The sequence below is a fragment of the Apostichopus japonicus genome, chromosome 4 (genome assembly GCF_037975245.1).
Source record: "Apostichopus japonicus isolate 1M-3 chromosome 4, ASM3797524v1, whole genome shotgun sequence".
NCBI lineage: Eukaryota > Metazoa > Echinodermata > Holothuroidea > Aspidochirotida > Stichopodidae > Apostichopus > Apostichopus japonicus.
Window position 1 is genome coordinate 1,506,323 of NC_092564.1, and position 20,787 is coordinate 1,527,109.

At 37.9% G+C, this 20,787-nt stretch overlaps 2 protein-coding genes across 3 annotated transcripts in view; one reads left to right on the top strand and one right to left on the bottom strand.

Annotated features, from left to right (window-relative positions):
- Positions 1 to 207: 207 nt before the first annotated feature.
- Positions 208 to 20,185, bottom strand: LOC139966085 (sodium-dependent phosphate transport protein 2A-like). Of its 2 annotated transcripts, none has more exons than XM_071968781.1 (7): positions 20,004 to 20,185; positions 9,067 to 9,249; positions 7,896 to 8,124; positions 5,073 to 5,348; positions 4,508 to 4,818; positions 3,203 to 3,392; positions 208 to 2,769 (listed from the first exon to the last, which is right to left on the bottom strand). In XM_071968781.1, exons 1-7 carry the CDS (start codon positions 20,025 to 20,027, stop codon positions 1,805 to 1,807), a joined length of 2,178 nt encoding a protein of 725 aa, XP_071824882.1. In that variant the 5' UTR covers positions 20,028 to 20,185; the 3' UTR covers positions 208 to 1,804. The 2 variants fall into 2 exon arrangements, with proteins under 2 accessions (XP_071824882.1, XP_071824883.1); XM_071968782.1 differs by lacking the exon at positions 20,004 to 20,185 and adding an exon at positions 14,218 to 14,247.
- LOC139966083 (atrial natriuretic peptide receptor 1-like) overlaps positions 14,393 to 20,787 on the top strand; it is a 161,401-nt gene continuing 155,006 nt past the window's right edge. Inside the window, exon 1 of the mRNA XM_071968780.1 lies at positions 14,393 to 16,615. The gene's annotated coding sequence lies outside the window, so the exon portion shown is untranslated. The remainder of the gene's footprint in view (positions 16,616 to 20,787) is intronic.

A 20,787-nucleotide genomic window follows, 5' to 3' on the forward strand; every position in this document is an offset into this window, starting at 1 on the left:
CCTTCAAACTGGTGGAATTATCTCAGCTGCTTACAATTTTCTTTAAATGATCTGCAACTACAAACTGTCCTCTCACGGTTGGGATATACTTTCTAATTAGTAGCGACTTTCTCAATATCTGTATCGATTGTTTGAGGAGAAACTCTGAAAATAAAGGGCATTTCTGATGTTGTAGCACAAAACTAGGAAAAAAGAATAACAGATTCGTTGAAAGCAAATCTTTTTATTTTTAGAATATCTGTACGATATTTTATATCCTGACAATAAAGAAGGATAAAATTTTCTGAATAGCTATAATAAAATATAAATCTCTCTTTATATACAAATAATTTACAGAGTTCATATCTGGGTATTTAACAGCAAGGTCATAACATACCTGATATAAACATAATAAATAAGAACAAGACCTTAAGAAGATCGTCAAGGTAATGGAATGTCAGTAGAACAAGTTGTATACAAAACAGCCAATCATGACTTACGTATAATTCAAATGAATGCTGGAATAGCCAATATACCACAAACACATTTTACGGTTAACTGTGAAGCCCGACACTGATGAGCATGTAATGTTAGACAACCTACAGTAGGCTTAAAAAGCATAGCTGGTGGTTTTTTGACCTCTAAACCAAATGTTACATTGAATATTTGCACTTGTACCTTTCCATTGATGTATGGCACATTGCATTATTTTCTTTTTGGGTCCAGTAAAACTTGATCAAACAAACAAGTACACTGTTTAATAGGCCCTGTGGGACTTCTCTTTAGCAATTTACAAATCACAAGAGGCAAAACACTGAACAAAAACTTGTTATAAGCTGTCAGGAAATAAGAAGTGTTCAAAAGTAGGATTTTTCTTACTTTTCCAAGACCCTGAGAGTTTTGTTTTATTGCCCCTATCTTTCCCAGACGATGTGGGAACCATGTATAAGCCATAACCCTAAATCCTACTCTAAAGCTCAAGGTTGATCTTAGAAACAAAAGTGTTCAACGGAATTACAAAGGGATTGTTATCAGAATAACAATATGGATTTCAGATGACTTCCCTGAAACAAACAAAAATATAAACATTGTATGTAGGATAGCCTGCTTAAAGAAGTAGTAGTTATATAGTCAGTCTACGTACGGTCTGTTATTATAATTCTTCACTGAAGGTGGTCCGTATAATAAGCAATCAATTCTATTTCTACTATGCTGGCCAGAACTTCAACGTCTGTTCTACTGTCCACATTGTGATCATAAATGTATAAGACGTTACATATCCTTGACCGAAAAAATCAATATAATTCTATGAATACTCCTTTTTTTGGTTAATTACAGCAACTCATTTCAGATCTAACATTGAATATGTTAAAGACAAGTGCTATATCTTTTTTTTTTCCTGAGCATTTTTAAAACACTGCAACACCACTTTTTATTTAGAAAGGGATAAAAACCCTTTTGACAGACCACTCCCCCCACCCCCTTCCCCCAATTTTACTTCCCAAGCATCAAAATTGTGATGTACTGAAACACAAAACTCAAACAGCAGAACCAAGAAGTTGTCTTAGAATGTAACCACTGACAACCTTCCAAAAGATCCAAACTGTAATGAATATACTTGTTATCTTGTTGAGAAAGTACAGAAGATGTCTGCCAAAAATCTTATCAAACAATGGCAATGAGCTGTTGTAAGTGCTTGACAACTCCCATATCACATGGCCACAATACCAGCAGTTACCTTCCCTGGGGCAGGGGCTGCAGGCTGTTCACTGCAGCATGGTGTAGCCATCAAACCTATTACACAATAGGAATGAAGTTTAATTTGTCATACACAGCTCTCTTTACCAGGTGCATAGATGCCATTTTCAGGGGCTTGGCTATGGAGGGTCTCTGTATGAATTTCAGTGTAAAGTTTTCTGGGTGCAGGCACCAGATTGGCTTGTGTCTCCACATCTATACTTAGGTCGTTCTTTTTGGTTTTAATACAGCAGCACTGTTTGGGCCCAAATTTTGTTATTATCCTATCTAAGGGTGCTAAAGAATGCATGAACTTTGGTAAAAAGTCCCAATTCAGTAATTTTTTGGGAAGCCAGTGTGGCTTCTTTGTTTGAAGGATGTTGACTATAATTACAAAGATGAAGATGGCAATTGCTGGTAGGCCAACCGCTGCCAGGCACCATATACTTATCAATGAAAGGCCAAACACAATACCAGGGAGGAAAAAAAACATGACCAGAATATAAAGAATGGCAAACCAGCGGTATTTAGCTGTGGTGTTACCAAGAGTTTTGGCCATATGCAGTGGGACCTTGCGGAGAAATGGAATTGGATACCAAATCAAAATGCCAGAGACATTGAAACAGAAATGGCACAGGGCAATCTGAATACCTTTTTCAAAGCTGTCACCAGAGCTAGCTAAGGCTGCCAGCATGCCTGTGGCGGTGGTACCAATATTGGCGCCAAGTGTCAGTGGGTAGACACGTTCTAAAGTGATAACTCCCATACCAACCAGTGGAGTGACTGTAGACGTAAACACAGAGCTGCTTTGAACCATAAAGGTGATGACTGCACCAACACCGATGGCAAAGTAACCTGTCAGATGGCGGAAGATACCAGGAAAATCGGCATTGATGGTTTTCTTGATGACACCAGCCATACGACCCTTCATGAGGGAGTGCAGTAGCTTAACCATGAAGATGAGGCAAATGCAGAGCAGAACGAGGGAAACTACCAGGAGGATGGCCCCTATAGCTCCTTCAGGAAGACCAGTGTTGGCCAGAAGATAATGACCTGTAAATGAATAAGCAAACATGATTACTGCATCTCACAGATTAACATTTAGTTAATACACAGGTACACTGATGCAGCTGGACAAATTGGTAAGTAAGTTTTCAAATTTCATATTAAGGGAGGTTTCTAAAATTGAGTATTTAAGAGTTTCTTCCTCAATGCCATTCCAAGCGAGCGTCTATAAACAATGAGGGCCTAACAAAGCCTTTTCCAGGGAGTGTTCAGAGAGTAGCGAGGCAGGTGTTTAAGCCATGTAGTCTCTCCATCCTACGGATGAGAGAACTCAACATCCGACCCAGATACCGAGGGAGGTGAAGCCTGAAGGCACTCAATTCCTCATCACTGCAGTGCAGCTATGATTAATGGAGCTGTAATTAATCATTTATCAACTTGCCTGGGTGAAAAAACAGAAACAGCATTGAAAGAAACTTACATCTTTCCACACCAACTTCCACAATTTCAGTGACAACCGGTCCCTCAGTTGCAAACTCTGTGGAGTTCCAGGGCTTGTCATTGTCAACAATTAAATGTTGCTCTTCCTTCTTACACCACATCTTCAGGAGGCTAGATTCAGTCTTGTCAACTTCACCAACAGCAATTTTGTTGATCACTTTTTTGTCCAACTGCAAATATAGATTTCAATGGAGGAAATAAATCAGTTTCCAGTTTTGCTAAGAAGTCTGCCCATCAGAGATGACCAAGGGCAGGAGGGATCAGGAGGGTTCATGACACCACGATATCACCTGAGTTAACACTATCTCAGAAAACAAAACATGCAGGAGGGATCTTAATAGCATTCATGATATCACCTGAGTTAACACTATCTCAGAAAATAAAACATGCAGGAGGGATCTTAATAGCATTCATGATATCACCTGAGTTAACACTATCTCAGAAAATAAAACATGCAGGAGGGATCTTAATAGCATTCATGATATCACCTGAGTTAACACTATCTCAGAAAATAAAACATGCAGGAGGGATCTTAATAGCATTCATGATATCACCTGAGTTAACACTATCTCAGAAAATAAAACATGCAGGAGGGATCTTAATAGCATTCATGATATCACCTGAGTTAACACTATCTCAGAAAATAAAACATGCAGGAGGGATCTTAATAGCATTCATGATATCACCTGAGTTAACACTATCTCAGAAAATAAAACATGCAGGAGGGATCTTAATAGCATTCATGATATCACCTGAGTTAACACTATCTCAGAAAATAAAACATGCAGGAGGGATCTTAATAGCATTCATGATATCACCTGAGTTAACACTATCTCAGAAAATAAAACATGCAGGAGGGATCTTAATAGCGTTCATGACACCACGATATCACCTGAGTTAACAATGTCTCAGAAAATAAAACATGCAGGAGGGATCTTAAAGGCGTTCATGACACCAGGATATCACCTGAGTTAACACTATCTCAGAAAATAGAACATGTTCACATGTTGATAGGAAGAGCAGCATAGATCTCTAGACAACATACCCCAACATCTATGATCTCAGTTCCAGGGAATAATGTAGTATTTTGTTTTAATTTTTGGCTCATTTTGAAGGCAACAAATTTTTGTCTCTCTATAATTCCACAACTTTTCCAGTACCATATAAATTACTCCCAGTTAAAATGAGACATCTTTTCCTTAACTAAAGTCTTTCCAGCAATCCTTATCATTAAGTTTGCAGTTAAGCCAATTACAGTACTTATTGCCTATTAAGTAAATCTCACCTGAATGACTAGTGATGTGGTAGGCTTGGTCAATTTCTTCAGAAGGTCAAATTTGGCATTTTCATTAGACTCAATGGAAAAGCTGTTGACAATAAGACTGGTCATCCTGTAGAGGTATCCAGTGAGGACCTCCATAGGTAACAGGACTATCACAGCTAACCAGTTGAACATATCGTGGATGGTAGCTGACCCAAAGGCCCGCCGGAACTCGTTTCTGTTGCCTGCTTGACTAAGTGCCACGATTGTGTTTGTCACAGATGTTCCTATGTTGGCACCCATGATGATAAATATGGCCTGATCCACTTGTAGTACTGCAAGAGGTGAAATGTACAGTACTAAGACTCAGTTTGGGATTGCAGCAAAGGAGGGGAGAGCTTCCTATATTTTGAAATTTTTTGCTTTGTCTCCCAAATATTCTCATCTTTTCCCTCTATTTCTGCCCGAGGCCAGAGAAAAATTATTCTCAGATTAGAATGAAGCTTTTTTTCTTAACTTTTTGCAAGGGAGGGGATGGTGGTAGGCATTCAGCCAACCGCAAGAGGGTAAAAGTTACTGTGCCACTTACATCCAGCTGACACAATAGAGACCACAATGGATGTTGAAGTGCTTGAACTCTGGACCAAGACTGTAACCAGGATGCCCAACATCAGGCCACAGATTGGGTTGTTCAGGAGCTCGTTCTCCGAAAGTACCTGACCAGCTTCTCGACCTCCCAGGAGACGGAAGGAGGAGCTCATCAGGTCAAGGGAGCACACAAAGAAATAGAGAAGAGTGATGATACAGATAGGCCTCAGTAGCCAGTCCACACACACCCTCTTGATTTTAGCCTTGCAGTCAAGCTCTGTAGAAGACAAGGGGGAGAATAGTCTGAATGAGTGGCATGCTCACAGGAACATAATAAGCAAAGCTCACTTCATATAACGAGCGAATAAATGGGTTTCTATGTCATCATTAGGAAGTTAATGAACAACTTTGAACTCAAGTATTACAAACAATAACATTTACAAGCATGTCAATTCAATTATTGAAGATACTAATATGTGAAACAAACAAAGCTACACATCTTAGCAGCCATTGCAATATTTCCCTTAACCAGAATTATATTATAAACTGAAGATCAAGGAGAAAAATAGGAGTAAAATCAACAGTTTCAATTGATACAGTTATATTACTGAATTTATCAAAACCCAGCAATCATATTTGAAATAGTCATTCTTTATCTCGCATTAATTTGTTGCCAGATTGTGAAATGAGAATATCACCTGTAAAATTCAACACTCAGCATGCAATGTCACAATATGTGTCGAGTATAACAGCTGGATGATTAATTTCCATGAATGAGACTCTTGGACTGATTCATAGATCACACCACATGGCTCTCACATGTCTGGTCATGACAGGGAAACTAATATATGTCACTTAAGGTACCAAAAAACATTCTTCAAATGAGGGAGTTGGCACCCACTTTGCTGTAAATTTTTGTTTCATTTTATTTTCTAACAATACTTTAAAACGAAGGTGAAGAGCAGGGGAGGAAAATCATTTAATATCAGTATCACTGACATAATTTGTTATGTCACCAGTTCAACTCAAACTTTGGGTAACAGTACGAAAAATTAGATTCAAATTCATAATGTTGAGAGTTCAAAGTATCGATATAGTGAAATATATATAGACTAACTAGCTGTTTGAATTTTGTAAGCTGTAAATGTTGGGTAAGAGAGAATTGAAGTTTCAATTTACATAGAAAAATAGCTAGCCTATGTATGTTTCATCATATTGATAGGTACAGTAGTTTGATACAAATTTAAAGTTACTTTTATGCCCACTTGGGTCTATCAAAATCAACACCATATTTTTCCATCATTGAATTTGTTTTTGTGATTGATCTGTATATTTTTCTCCATTTCCTCTCTTGTTATACCGCATAATGCAGTCTTTTGATTTACGAGAAAACCCCTTAACCACATGTCACACCGTTACATCGTGAAGTCCACATGCACGCGTTACATCTGCTTAATTACTTCCCAAAATTATGCAGTGTGTATAGCTACTACGTTAGCACTGTACAGACAAATATGTGGCAACTACGGTAACACACGTGTATTTACAACGTTGTCTGTTGCGGTAATCACTCCACCGCCCTTTTCAACAAATTTGTGAATGAAGGTGACGTCATAATCAATACTGGGAATGACGCGCCCCGTTATCGTACGAGAGGAATGGAGGGAAGTAAAGAATTACACGTGGTAGTAGTATTAACTACTAAAAGTATGTACACTAGTATTAGTGTAAGTTGAAGCCTACATACATGAATCGCTTGAAGTTGCAATACAGTTCACACGTGTACATTTTACATAATAATGCCCTTATCGTCTAAGAACACAGAAATACTAAAGAATGAGTATTCTTTGTGGGAATTTTACCCCAATGTCAATTGTATTAGTAAAGTTAAATAATAATAATAAATTAATCAGCAAGATTGAAGAATGTTTGGGAATTTTTTTGCAAGGTTTTGCAGTTGCATTAATGTGGAATGATGTAGTAATGTCCTAACAATGAAGTAAATGACATTATTTCATGGTTTTGTTGCAGTTAAGGCTGCAGTATTTATGACCAGAAAACAAGAACCTTCCCTATGCAGTTACTTAGGTAAGACAAATCCAACAAAATTGTCAATGAATTCTACATTTACAAAATCATTTAGGGGGAAAATCAGTTGCTTCTAAAATAGGCAAGGACTTCACTGTTACTGGATCATTCATGAGATTTTCTAACAATGATATACCAGGGTTTCCCCATGTCTTCATATTGTTCAACCTCTGTTGTTTTTTACCGCACACAAACATATACAGTACAAGGAATAAAAAATACAATGATTGCAATGCAACTTTTTTTGAACCCATGCCACCATCTAACATTGAAATATTGGCTGTGGACACTTAATTATAGCAACAAATCAAAGTTCTTACCCCTATGTAACATAGCCGGTTTTCATATAATTTATTGAGGATGAATCAAATTAATTAGGATGTTAAAAAAATCCCAGACGACCAAGACCCCAGAGTTGCTCATGCCCCTGACTCCTGAGTATTACAAACCAGTTACCACCTCTCCACACAAGAAATAACAGGAATGTTTGGAACATAGTAGTCAGAATTGTCATTATTCAATTTTTTTAGATCCTGTTACAGATTCCACTACAAGGAGAAGACACACTAAAATGCCCAGTTCTAGTTAAGCTGACCACTCCTTAAACTACTTATACGGCCCTACCACCAATATGCATGTGACCAAGTGGTAGGCAATTCATATAAAAGGGAATTTTGAACCATCCAGTTCAGAAATGGCAAGTGAATCTCAATGTTTATTAGCGAAGTCCACTTACCAGACCACTTTGGTCCAAATTGATTATCAGTCTCAGTAAGTGCCCAGAAATCATCTTCACTTGTGTTTGTGCTATCATTCTCATCTAAAGCCGGTTGAGGTGAGGTCCCATTTACATCCATGACTGGGACAGCAATGTAAACATTCTTGGGTTCAGAAGGCATCAGCGGTGACACCGAAGGTAGAACGTCTGACTTGTGGATGAAGTATTTCTTCTCATTCACAGGTGACTGCAAAGCAAAAACAGGAAAAAACTTAAGAACTGACAATTAGCCCTTATCTTATACAAGGGACGCCTACATGGGCTTCATTGTTCTCTATTAAACTTTCTAAAGTCAAAGCTTTTATAACAAAGTGGCTATTCTTACGACTAGTCGTAAGAATAATTTCCGACTACGCATGCGTAGTTGCTATTTTTTGACCAAGATTACTATTTTGAGGTTTAGGGTTATGTTTAGGGTTACCCCTACTACATGCGCAGTTGCTTTATTTACTTAACTGCGCTTGAATTCGCCTTTGTCGTAAGAATAGTTTATAAATAATTGTTACGACTAGTCGTAAGAATAGCCACGGCCCTTTTATAAACTGAATAATTGAAAAAGTCTAGCTGGGTACCAACATTAAATAATGAACCATTTTAGCCTCCCCAGGATTAAAACCTAGCCAAAGTTTTAAATTGAATACTGCAAGCATGCTTCAATAATAAGGCTTTACAGTTTACACATGGCTACATATTGAGCTGGAAAATCTGGACATAGCCTGGCTGTCTGTGAATTCCTGTGAATGTGATTTAAAAAAAGAAGGCTGATCGTATTCACTTATTTGATGCTTTGCCTAGGCCCAAACAAGGCTATAGTATGTGTTTGGAACATACTTCCACTAAAATTCATGTCATACTTTTTTTCAACATCCAGCTCAGTACACACTGACTTGACTTGAGTTTGAGGCAGTGAAAAGACTTGAACAAAATCGGTCGCCTGATGGTCTGATATGTATCCTAACGTAGCCTACGTAACTAGCCTAGGCTAACAAAGTAACTTTAACACAGGCTACACTAAAGTTTAACGGTTGCAGCGTATACCAAAGGACGCATGTCAGTGTAAGATATTATTTCAAAGACAAATTTAGATAAAATATTAGTGATTCAAAATTTATAACTTTTAGGTACTCACAGCTTTTCCCCAGACACCACTGTCCAAATTTGGTGGGGTAGATATGGCATTCCTCGGTGAATGATCCAACAAATGTTGGCCGCACTGAGCCTCTTCGTTTGGCGGGGTTTCGTTCGGAGTATATACAAAGCTGTTTTCCAAGCTGCTTATCGGGTCTCGGTCGTCCTCAGGATACATATTAATCTTTCAAAAGAATATTCAAAAAATTACCTTGCAATGAAATTATTTGATTCCAGAAAGAAACAGATGAACAATCTCATTAACCTTAAATGACAAGGTCAATAATACACAAATGCAGATGGATGATATGTAAGTGTAGTCTGCTAGCAAGTTGCTTCCTACTACATCGGAGAGAAATTTGAATCTGATCTATCTAGCGCCAAAAAATACGGAGTATATACAACACATGTGACTGTACCAGCTATACGATACTTTTTTTGTGGTGAATGCTGGAGGTGCGCATGATCACATGTTGTTCACATGGAGTAGACCTGACGAGCGGCCTTTGTGATGGTTAACACAAATAAAACGGCTTTGTAGACTTCCGCGTACAGTATCAATTTCACGTAATAATCTACGCGGTATTATATATAATTGCAAATTGAAACGGCTTATTCGTGAATAACTACCGAAGGTATTTCCCCTTGCCTTGTCAAAGCAGGGAGCTGCTAGAGTAGCTGCTAGAGTAGCAGCTCCCTGGTCAAAGGAAAAGCTCACATGTTCGCAGAACGGTATGAGGATGAAAGATAGTATGAGATGGAGTTAAGGATTGGAGCCTTGGAGGTATATCAAAATTCCTAACTGCGATATAAAAACACACTTGCTTTGACGTCTTTCCCTTCATTTACATTGTCTTTAAACTTGTTTCCTGTTTTACCATCTCCCTATATAATACACAATCGTTTATGATGTTAACACTTGCATTTTTTGTCAGTAGACCTTTTTTTGTTATTCTGCAAGTCACTTTATATTTCATTTTCTGCACAGCGATACTTCATTCAAAAGAGATTATGCTCTATCAGTACTATATTTGAAGGAGGAGCTCCTTCGGGAAAAGTGCCAAAATGCAGTAGGAGAACACCTTTTTAGATTATGTCATCAATCAGGATCGGGGTTTTGTTGCTTGCATGTTGAAGAGCATGAATGGAAGTGCATGTGGCGCACAAATTGGGTAAATTGAGGCAATTTTAGACCCCTTTAGGCCTCCCAGGCGCAGCGTACGAAAATTGTTTTCTATACTGAGTGAAGAGGTTTTGTTTTCAAGTGACGAAAACTTCAAGCTCTGATAGCAAAAAATCTGCAGGGTCATGATACGGAAAATACCATGAAAGGCCAACTTGTCAGCTATCCAGTGATGGGTAGCGCTTAGCTAGTGAGAACTTCTATCTAGACGTAAAGACCACATTACTTTTATGATTTAGTGTGCAAGTCAATCGGGCTTTTAATCGGCGTATGCTACCTTAAACCTGAGGAGAACAACGAATAATTAATGATTTACGCAAACTATTTGCTCAGTGATCTTTATCCATCGTTATTATTGTTTACTACGTTTACTACGTTAATCCATTGCTAGGATATATTGCCACATGGCATCCAGTATTGCTGCCGTGTGATTTTCACATAAGCAATGCCATTGATAAACATTGCCCCCTAAAAGAATGCATTGCGTAATCTCTGGTCTTCAAAACGTAAACAAAGCAGGAGCAAAGACCACTGATCTACACTGTAGATCAGTGGCAAAGACCAGCCTTCGAAATTATAATTGTCAGCCCCCTATGGAACGCCACGCGGACCGAGAAGTGGGTATACTGAAATAAATGGGTTCTGTTCACTTGCAGTTCCTCTTCACCTTTCTCATACCCCCCCCCCCCCCCCCAATAGGGTGACTGAAGACTTGAGCAAGTCTAACTATCAACCAGCCATATACTCGTGCATTTTTAATGGTTGTTCCAATTCTTGCATTTCATATATTTTCCCTCAATGCAGATCGGTTTTGCAAAAGCCGGATCGAAAAGAAAATGGAACATTTTAGTTGTGTCATAATTATTGCCACAGGTTTCGGTGATAACATTGTTTACATTCATGTTGAATATATGAGAAGAAAAGCGAAGAGAAACGAAAGAGATTCGCCTAAGTGAATCGCGGTATGACGTCACACGTAAATTTTAGAAAATGTTGAGTATAGCCCCAGGAATGAGTATCAAACCGTATAGGATATCTAACAAACTGAATACAGATTTTTCTTAATTTTCTTTCTAGGAGATTTATATCACCGAGATCTCTCTCGTACGGTATAAACGACGAGTGATAGTTGCAATCTTTTCGAAAATGTCCAGTTGATTTTCAAACACATTGCTTTTACATTAAAATTATATTCGTCCTTAAATGTTGACCTTGCTTCCTATATTGCATGTTGAAAAATACTTGATGGAAATTGTTCAATACAGCAAAATTGATGTATATTTTTGAAGTGGATTTTCCAAGTTCTGAATAATGTAGGGTCTTCTTCATGTGGAGGTCACGACTGGTAGGGCAGTTTCAAATGAAGGAGGGGGCGGGGAGGAATGAGGGGGGATCCAGGATTTGAAAAATACGGGATATAGGCTACACAATTTTTTTTGAGGGGGGGGGGTGTTAAATTACGGTGTGTGCATACCCCATAATACACCCCTGGATCACAATGGAAGGTTTTTTCCATGGATACGAAAATGGCTGGTTTCATGCATACATGAAGGCCGACTGGTGGTTTCCTATGGTGAACTTAAGAAGTAATTTATAAATGAATAGCAGTTAGCTGATGAGTGCATATATTGAATGTACACGGAAACCCGTATATGCAACCAAATGATGAAAGGGTTCAGTGTATGCTTTATTATTATTATAAATGGGAGGGAACCACGGGTCTTCTCTGAACATATAGGCCTACTAATATCAAGATCCACGGCGCACGGTCTATATACAGGCATATAAAACATTGCATGCATGGACAGATGTTCAACCTCTGTTCAACATTTACATTTTGATATTGTTATCTAGCCATGCGTTGCCCTTTTCTGTCTGTTTAATGTTTTGTCCTTTATTTTGTTTAATTGTATTGTTCTTTAAAGTCTTGAACATGTTTTCTTCGTTCTCTGTTAAAGGGATTCACATCACACAAGCTTTTAGTAGCTTCCTTGTGTAATCCCCTCAACCATTTATCATGTTTTAAGTCTCTTGTCTGAACATATCACTGTATATTATTTGAATATTGTTGGTTGAAATAAAGTTGAATTGAATTGAAAAAAAAACAAGGATTAATTAATCTTGCTACTTTCCTTATCGCTTACCCCAAATCAACTTAAACGAACTCGGTTCGATAGTCAACTATTCGTTGTCGTAATATCACTCAGGCTGGACCAATTACGCAAGGTAGTCACGTGGTCCATATTGCCAAGAATAGTAAATAATACAACTGAATCTAATCTGAGATCAAATAAATTATGAATTTCTCAGAATTGATAACAATCTGATCAACTTGTTTAGAGACCAACGAGTTTAATATCAACATATAAACATCTTTTGCGAATTATTTATCGACCTTTAGCACCGAGTACACCTGAGAGAATACCTAGAAAGTCCATGATCGTTCACTCACTTCCTGCGCTATTGACGCTCTGTACACTCAATGACGTCACAGTCTATCTCTTTGTGGACGCCTGTTCCTCGAACTACGGAAGTGCAGAAAGGGCATCGTAAAGAAGACTGATATATGTGCACAACAATCTCAATGCGGTAAAGGGGAACGAAAACATCGCCGATTCTCTGAAAAATACTCCGTGGTGCTGAAAATATTGAAAAATCACCTCTTTGCACAGCAGGCTAAGTCTTAATGCCGTAGAGAACGTAAACAACATTAAACACACGTATCCGTTAGAGTGCACAACACGGACCCTTGGGCCATCATAAAATTGGTTACTAGTGGTATATTAGAGTGCATACCGACAACATGATTATAGTTTATACAACAGAGCCGTAAGGCATTGCTATGCAGCTAAGTACTAATTTAGTAAGTTGTACGTAACTCCCGTGTTCAATTGTTCATTCACACGTAAACACATGTTTCTAATGAGAGAGCGGAGTGGGTAATTAGCTATACAACCCCTGGTCAATTGGAGTTGTGAAGAACTTTCTCATGTTAAAAAAAGGGGGGGGGGCGGTGGCATAGTTGTCCCGCGGGGCCCCGATCTGACACTCGATTCCCTTCAACGCCAAAGTGTATGCATATTTGCTTGTCTGGTCAAACTCTATTAACATGCATGTTCGTACAATATTCTACATAGAAGAGGAAATCATGTCGTATCAATAAATTTTAATCTATATAATATTATTACGGGAAAGTTGCATCCCTCACTACATGCATGGTGATTCTTGTGAACTCACTTATCTTGGTATGAGGAACATGTATGAAAAAGACTGCAGTTAATTGCCTTCTTGGGAAATTATATGCATGAAAGAGAAAAGGCACTTCTATTAACCCCGTCCATCCGATATCCCCCCCCCCCCCAATCCTACTATTTAAACACATGTAAAACCTTAGTATAAATAAATATTCTATGAATTGCAAAACAGCAAACTGTGCCACAAACACAATGTGTTCAATATCCGGAGATGGACATCAAGCACATGTGTATATCCCATGCATGTAGTTTGATGCATATACTACAATCGTGCGGTTAATCAGCATATTATAACCCGTATATATTTTGAAGTTTTCTAAAGTGTATGGATGAGCACGTGTTTTCCAATATTACCGACGCGCGTGAACGTGTCATAAATTCGACATGTAGGTTGCGTGGGGAGGAGATATTTATTTATAATAAGCCTGGAGACTACAATTAGTATAGAATCCGCCGGGATGTTACTATAAACTACCTAATCAAAATTAAATTAATACAAATCGGCGCTGACTTGAATCACAACGCTCTCTAACTTGCACTGACGAAGAAAGGAAAACTCTATTTACCAATGATATTTTCAACCATGCATGCAGTCATTAAACACGATAACTTAATTAGGAAGCCCTGGGCCAGAGATGAACTTTTGGGTCCATGCAGTCATGTATGAGGCATTCAAGGCAAGCGATATGTTTACATTAAAATATTCTATACGTACTTCACTAATGTGCATACAGAGTATACGCAGATGGAGTGCACCAGGAAGATCTTTACAAGCTTTCGATTGATGTGTTATTTGCGTACACCCTGTAAAGTATAAAAGAGTAGTAGGAAGATGCCAAGAAAAAAAGTCATTTATTTTGAGGTATTCGGGATATTTGTTTCCAAATAGGTAGCCTACGGTATTTTTTTTTTTTTTTTGCGATCTATGTTTGCGGTCCCCTGTTCGAGGTTCTCAGCCGGGCCCATCTAGCCTAATTGTAACTGTGACCCGGCCCTGGCAGCGATAATACCGTGTAATATGGAAAGGCAATATTCGAATGTCGATATCTTCGTCGGTTCAGATGTACATAATATGCTATATAGTGTCTCCACGCATGGAAGTAAGACTTTGTCCAAGTTCTCGTTTATCAGGAAACCGTGTTTGCGTGTACGTAGTGATGTTATCATGTAAGTTGGAGGTCACAGAAGGTCAAAGTAACCGAGAAACTAATACAAAAGGTAAAGATTGAAAAGCACACCACAAGGCAATGGATTTGCAGGTCAATGGATATGTAGGTCTTTGACTTCGAAAGATAAAAGGTTCAAGAATTACTAACAAGCTACATGCGGTCAAGAGCTATAAAGTGTCTTTTTTTGCTCGCGCAAGGCAGATAGTAAGAGAATTGCATACTAGAGGTCAACAACTGAAAACCGTTTTTCAAGCTATATACACACAAAACGTCGACATGTATTTGATATAGTAACAGCATACAACATACCTTTTAATTTATGTAGGGATCTCTTACTCATAAGTATCGATAAGTACCGTATAATATATACGAAGTACTGATTATCGCATACTTAATCAACAACCACAAAATGTCACCGTTTACAACTAAATACATTACTCGAAAAATAACCGTACGTATAGCAAATGTATATCACAGAAAACGCACGGGAACCCATAACAGCGTTTGGCATTTGGAAGCAGTCTTGTGAAAATCGATGCGAACATTAACTCGCGCACATCAAATATCCTATTATTTCATTGTTCGCCTGATCTGTACCGTCTGGATTATTTACCCAAAAAATTGTTCTAAATATCAAAGCTCAAAGCTGTTAGCGGCTACGCGACGAATTATTAAGCTGCGAAATTGTAAGTGGATGTGAGGAGGAATAAATGTCTCACAGACATCGACTAAAAGCATCTTGTGATAGGAAAAGGTGATCGTGAAAATGTTAACAATCACTTCTTAATGCTTTGGTTTTATATTCATCACACAGCATCCTCCCCGTAAGATCAATAAAGGGTATTGATGACGTCACAATTTTGACACTTGTTGGCACAGCTCGGTATTATATGCTATTGTTTGCTCCTATTTCCGCCACAGCTGTTCATCGGATATAGAAATAAGAACGCATGAACATCACATGTAAAATAAAAATGACCCCAGAAACCGTTATTTTACAGTTGAAGAAAGATGCGCGACAGTTAAAGTTATGAAACCGTTAATTAGATGCAAACAAAATTAAAAAACAAGTGTGTATAATAATGGTTTTAATTAAAAAACAAAAAAATTCCCAAACCGATGCAATCGGACATTTAGCACGTTACTTATTTTGGTGTATATATTTTAAACGTGAATTCGTTCGCTACTAGAAACCCGATCATACCCTGTTAAGCATATTTATTTATTTATTTTATTTTATTTTTATTTTTTATATAATCTTAAGAAAGAAGTATTCGTGCCATAGTAGGCCTAAGGTTTACAACCTGGCGGAGGTGAAGAAGATACAAGCATAGGTAAGGATTATAGGGAGAAGCAGAGGGGTGGTTCATGTAAGGGTTTTTGCCAAGGGAGTGGAAGCAGAGGGTTATGACTATCCCCCTATATAATTACGGGTCTGCTTTAAGGTCCTCATTATACTGACTCCAAAATCTGCTAGAAAGTCAGATATGGTCACCCATGTTTGAACTGCATTCAGCAAACATTTTACCGCCATCCTCTTAACATTCTTCCTCTCTGTTGATATTATTGTCTAGTTGAACCCTCCTTTTGTGTTTGGAAGTATAATTATGTAGCTCCAAAACCCCGGCGGAGTACTTTTAATATTTTCTTTTAGCTTTTTGTTAGCACGCTAAATATTGGGGCATTATTGAGTGATTAATTTAGTTTGCATTGGCTTCAACGAACACAGGTGAAACTAGAATAGAAGTATACGTTGGCGCATTCCTTGCATAATTTGTGACGCTAACAATAGGAGTTTTTAAGCAATCAGAATAACCTAACCGATAAAGTAAGCTACGCATTAGAATTGTACAGTGTGTATAGTCTGGTCTGAGTGTACTGGGTCCCTTAACCTGGAAATATCTTACTGATGTAATGAAGAAAAGAAAACCATACAAGCAGCGGGTAAGTCTCTGTTGTTAACTTAAAAAGATCACATAATGTATAGTATCTGCATTGACTGATTGATAATATAAATGTACACGATGAAAATGTTAATGTACACGATGATAATGTAAATATCCACGATGACAATGCACTTTGTGGGTCTTGTTCGAGTAGTCACATGTAATCCAAGTTGGCGCGATAACTGAGTCCGCGAACGCCTTAAAAACAACTAATGATGACATACAACTAAATGATGATAAAACAAAATTAGACGATGGTAATGTTTATTATCTATAATTAATAACAAGAGCAGCAACGCTCCAGAAGCTCAGCTAAGCTTCTTTTTTAGAAATTTGTTTTGATTGGCAATATTTCTGAGCAGTTTATGCATTTGTTTGTGCGAAAAATAAATGACATATAGGTGGGATAAAGGTGTCATTCCTTTCCTCCCATCTCACCCCCCCCCCCCCCCTTGTCGTATGCTTCTTAGCTTCTTCATAGCAGACATAGTATGTAACAATTTTAAAAAGTTGCATTCCTTCAAAGTAAGAACAGTCACGACAAAATACTTTTCCTGAACAACTTTCATTCAAACGTTACATCCACAACATTTCAGCAGATTTGGACAAACGCTCTAGGAGGAGTAGCAATTTTTACATTTCTAGAAAATGACCTCTTGTGACCTCAATTGACCTTTGACTTTACAAAGTAGGACCGCAAGTATGTAACAAAACCACTGACAAGATTTCAGCCAAATCGAATGAAAAATGACGAAATTGCAGTCATTCATACACGGTGGCAAAAAGTGACAGAATTTCGGCAGAATCGCACGATCGCTATATATAGCTGAGTGAAATCTTTCAGCTGAAGTAAAAAGCAGGGCAAATTTTTAAGGATTTCTATTTTATCCGAACAGAAATTTGTTCGTCTCGGACCTTCATACCGGTATTTAACTATTCTGTCATTAACATATGTAGAGTACCCTCTTCATAACTTTACAAATAATAAATTATTAAGCTCCAAATCAGTTCTAGTGTCTCTTCTTTTATTGGCCTGTAATTATATCCTAAGAAAGAATATATTATTTCTTATACGCGGTATGATCAGATAAATAAGAAATCCCAAAAGCAACTGTTTTAAAATATTAAGGGTAGGGAAAAGTACAATTGATCATATGTGGAAATTATATAGTCTGCGCTATTCTGAATCAGTGTGCACACACGATTCCAAAGGCTTGGTAAGGAGCGGGGGGGGGGGGGGTAACCAAATTAAATTTTAAATATCCCCGACTGATTTAGGCAACTACTGTATATATGAACTTTTATGGAAAGGCCGGAGGTGAGTCGATGATTTTGTAAGCTGAGGAGGGAGTGTGGCCCTGGAGTCGTTGAAGCCGATCGACTCCCATGTTATAGTGGGTCTGCTCCCATGTAGGTGGTTATGGGAATCCTCCCTAGGATTACTCCCATGTAGGTGGGTCTGGGAGTCCTTCTTGGGATTTTACTTTATAGTCAAATGGTGCATTCTGAGGCAAATTAAGAATATAACTTAGGTCTATACTTAGCTCTATAAACGCAAGATTGTGCCAATAACACTCTTGATGTCTGTGTGCGGTTACGGTGGTCAAATTTCTTCCCCGGCTGAATGTTAAAATTCCCCAACTAAACCATCTCCCTCTGACTGTAGATAGGAGCCCTCCGTCATATCCTTTGCGCACACCACTGTCATCAACGTCACCATCATCGTCATCGTCATCGTCATCGCCATCGTCATCGTCGTCGTCATCATTATCATCATTAATATTATAATGTCTCGTTATTTTTAAATGGCTGTATAAGTATAGGCTATACTCTTGACGCAGCTTCAAATCCAGATCAAGTATAACGTAACGATTAGCATGTATAACAGTTATTCCAATCGTTATTCAAAATATTTGTGAGGGTTTTGAAGCACATAATGCAGCAAAATGAGCTGTAAACTGTAAAGTGAGGTGATGCATACAATATTTGACATCTATTCTTGCCCAAGGCTGATTCCATTATTTTGATATAACTTTCGGAAAGAATCATGTCCAAGCTGACTTTAGATAGTATACAGTATTGTGCAATGATAAAAATTTAATCATATAAACGGAACAGAACTAGCAACATCCTCACCCTAACGGAGGGCGCGTGGGTACTGGGTATGTTGAGTGTACGGCTCGTAACTACATGTATCAAATAGTCGAAATACGAGAGCACAAAAGCTAATGTGTGTTGAAGAGAAGTTGGTTGTTTGTTTGTGTTTGTGTGGAGGTATTTTGAAGAATAATGATATTTACAATGACAGAGTCTGACATCTTCTCATGTCGATAAGCATAATCAGTCATGTAATATTACAGTCTCTGTAAAATGCTAAGGGTTTTCACTGATAAAAACAAATCGATTGTGCTGGTCAGAGTTTATTATGTAGAGTTACTTGCATATATAATACAACTATATAAGTAAGCCCTGTCATTGTTGGTTAAGCAAGGAAGGGATATAGCTTGCAATTGTATCTATACAAGTGTAACTATATGTCTGTGTTTATGCTATCTTGGCGGCAAGGATGTTTGTTTTCCATATAACATAAAGCTGTGGTAAATTTAGACTGTCGTTCGAAATAGTTGGAAGTTCTTTCTTATATTGGAACTGTCTATTTACGCCTACCCTGTATTATTTTGTTTCTCTTCTCCACTTCTCCACTTTATCGGTTTCCCTAGATGCTCCACATCCATTCTGTAGAAGCTTCCCCATCCGCCCACCCCCTCGGCCTCGCCCCCACCCCGCCCCCGCGTGCAGCTTGAACATGGTCGCATCCCTATACATATATTGGAAACTATAGGTCGGAGACTATTTTAACCCTCTTGCAAACAAGAGTGGAATACAGGGGAGGAGATAAGCGAGAAGGGGAGGAAGGATTTTACAGATTTGAAGACTTTTGGAATGAAACAGATATTTATTTCAATGAAGCCTTTCGGAGCCTTCACTTAGCATACTGGATATTGTTTGCAATAAACCGCTATCATGCGATTGCAATATTTGAACAATTTGCATATTGCATGCCATTGCATTTAACATAAATATGAGCAATTACCTAGTATTAATTGAGCCTATGTATCCTACATATGATGCTCAAACTATTCAGTTTGCGAATTCAGGTTTCGATGTGAGACATTGATAAATTATAGCCACTGTGGCTGTGTTCACCATTCGCAGACATTAACTTTAATCCAGTAAGAAACATCATATTTTATGAGAATCATACTTGCAGAATAGAAGAAGAAAGGAAACACTTTATTTGTAAATGTTTATCTTTTAAATAGTAATGAATAGAATGATTCTTGCCAAAGAACGATGCATGTCTGAGTGACTCAATTTCGACTTACCTGTTCTCGTATGTACGCTGTCATGATAACACGCGGCTGTGAGCGATACGGTAGTAATTTACACACTATAGGGATTACTCCACATGTGCTTTATACAGATGAATGGAAGCATCAACAGGATATGTCAGCTAAAGAAGAATCAAAATTCGGTTTGTTTTGATGCTTTCGCTAAAAGTAATACGTCGTTGGCAGTCAGTAGAAATATAGCGAATGCAACCAAAGGATTATGAATCTGTATTTTAGCAAAAACACATTATAGATGCTTTGAAAGCATCATCACTTTTCTTGGCATTGGTACGTCGTTGAATATTCATATTTCATAAATAGCGCATGCAGTCGGTGTGTATGTCTTTTACTGATCACATGGGCCGTATTTCACAATTTCAAACAGATATTTTTGGAATATTCCGTTTAATATGGCCGTATTAGGTATGGTTGATTGCGTTACATCATTTCACTTTTACCTTTCAACACGTTTATAATGCCTTGCAGAGTTAAATTCAACTACATCATTGGGTCGGGTGTAAAAAGAACACCGATAGATTAATTGTCTTTTTTAGCCATTCATTATCTACATGAATGTATATTGGTTATGGATGTGGTTGTGGTCATGGTTTATTGTTTGTTCGTTTTTCATCAACTGGAAAACTAATGTATCGGGGTTTGCTTGCAGTGTTTGTTCATTGCAATGAATGTATACTGTTCATTATAGATGTATGCTATATTATTGTTCTGTACTAGAATTTTCCAGTTACAACGTTGTGATTCAATAGATTCTGTTTGA

Bases quoted from the DNA above. Each gene is read 5' to 3' on its own strand.
- LOC139966085 (XM_071968781.1), bottom strand. From the start codon at position 20,027: ATGACAGCGTACATACGAGAACAG. The intron at 9,250-20,003 runs GTAAGTCGAAAT...TTCTTTTGAAAG, and splicing joins CAGCGTACATACGAGAACAG to ATTAATATGTATCCTGAGGA. The intron at 8,125-9,066 runs GTGAGTACCTAA...TTTGCTTTGCAG, and splicing joins GTGGTGTCTGGGGAAAAGCT to TCACCTGTGAATGAGAAGAA.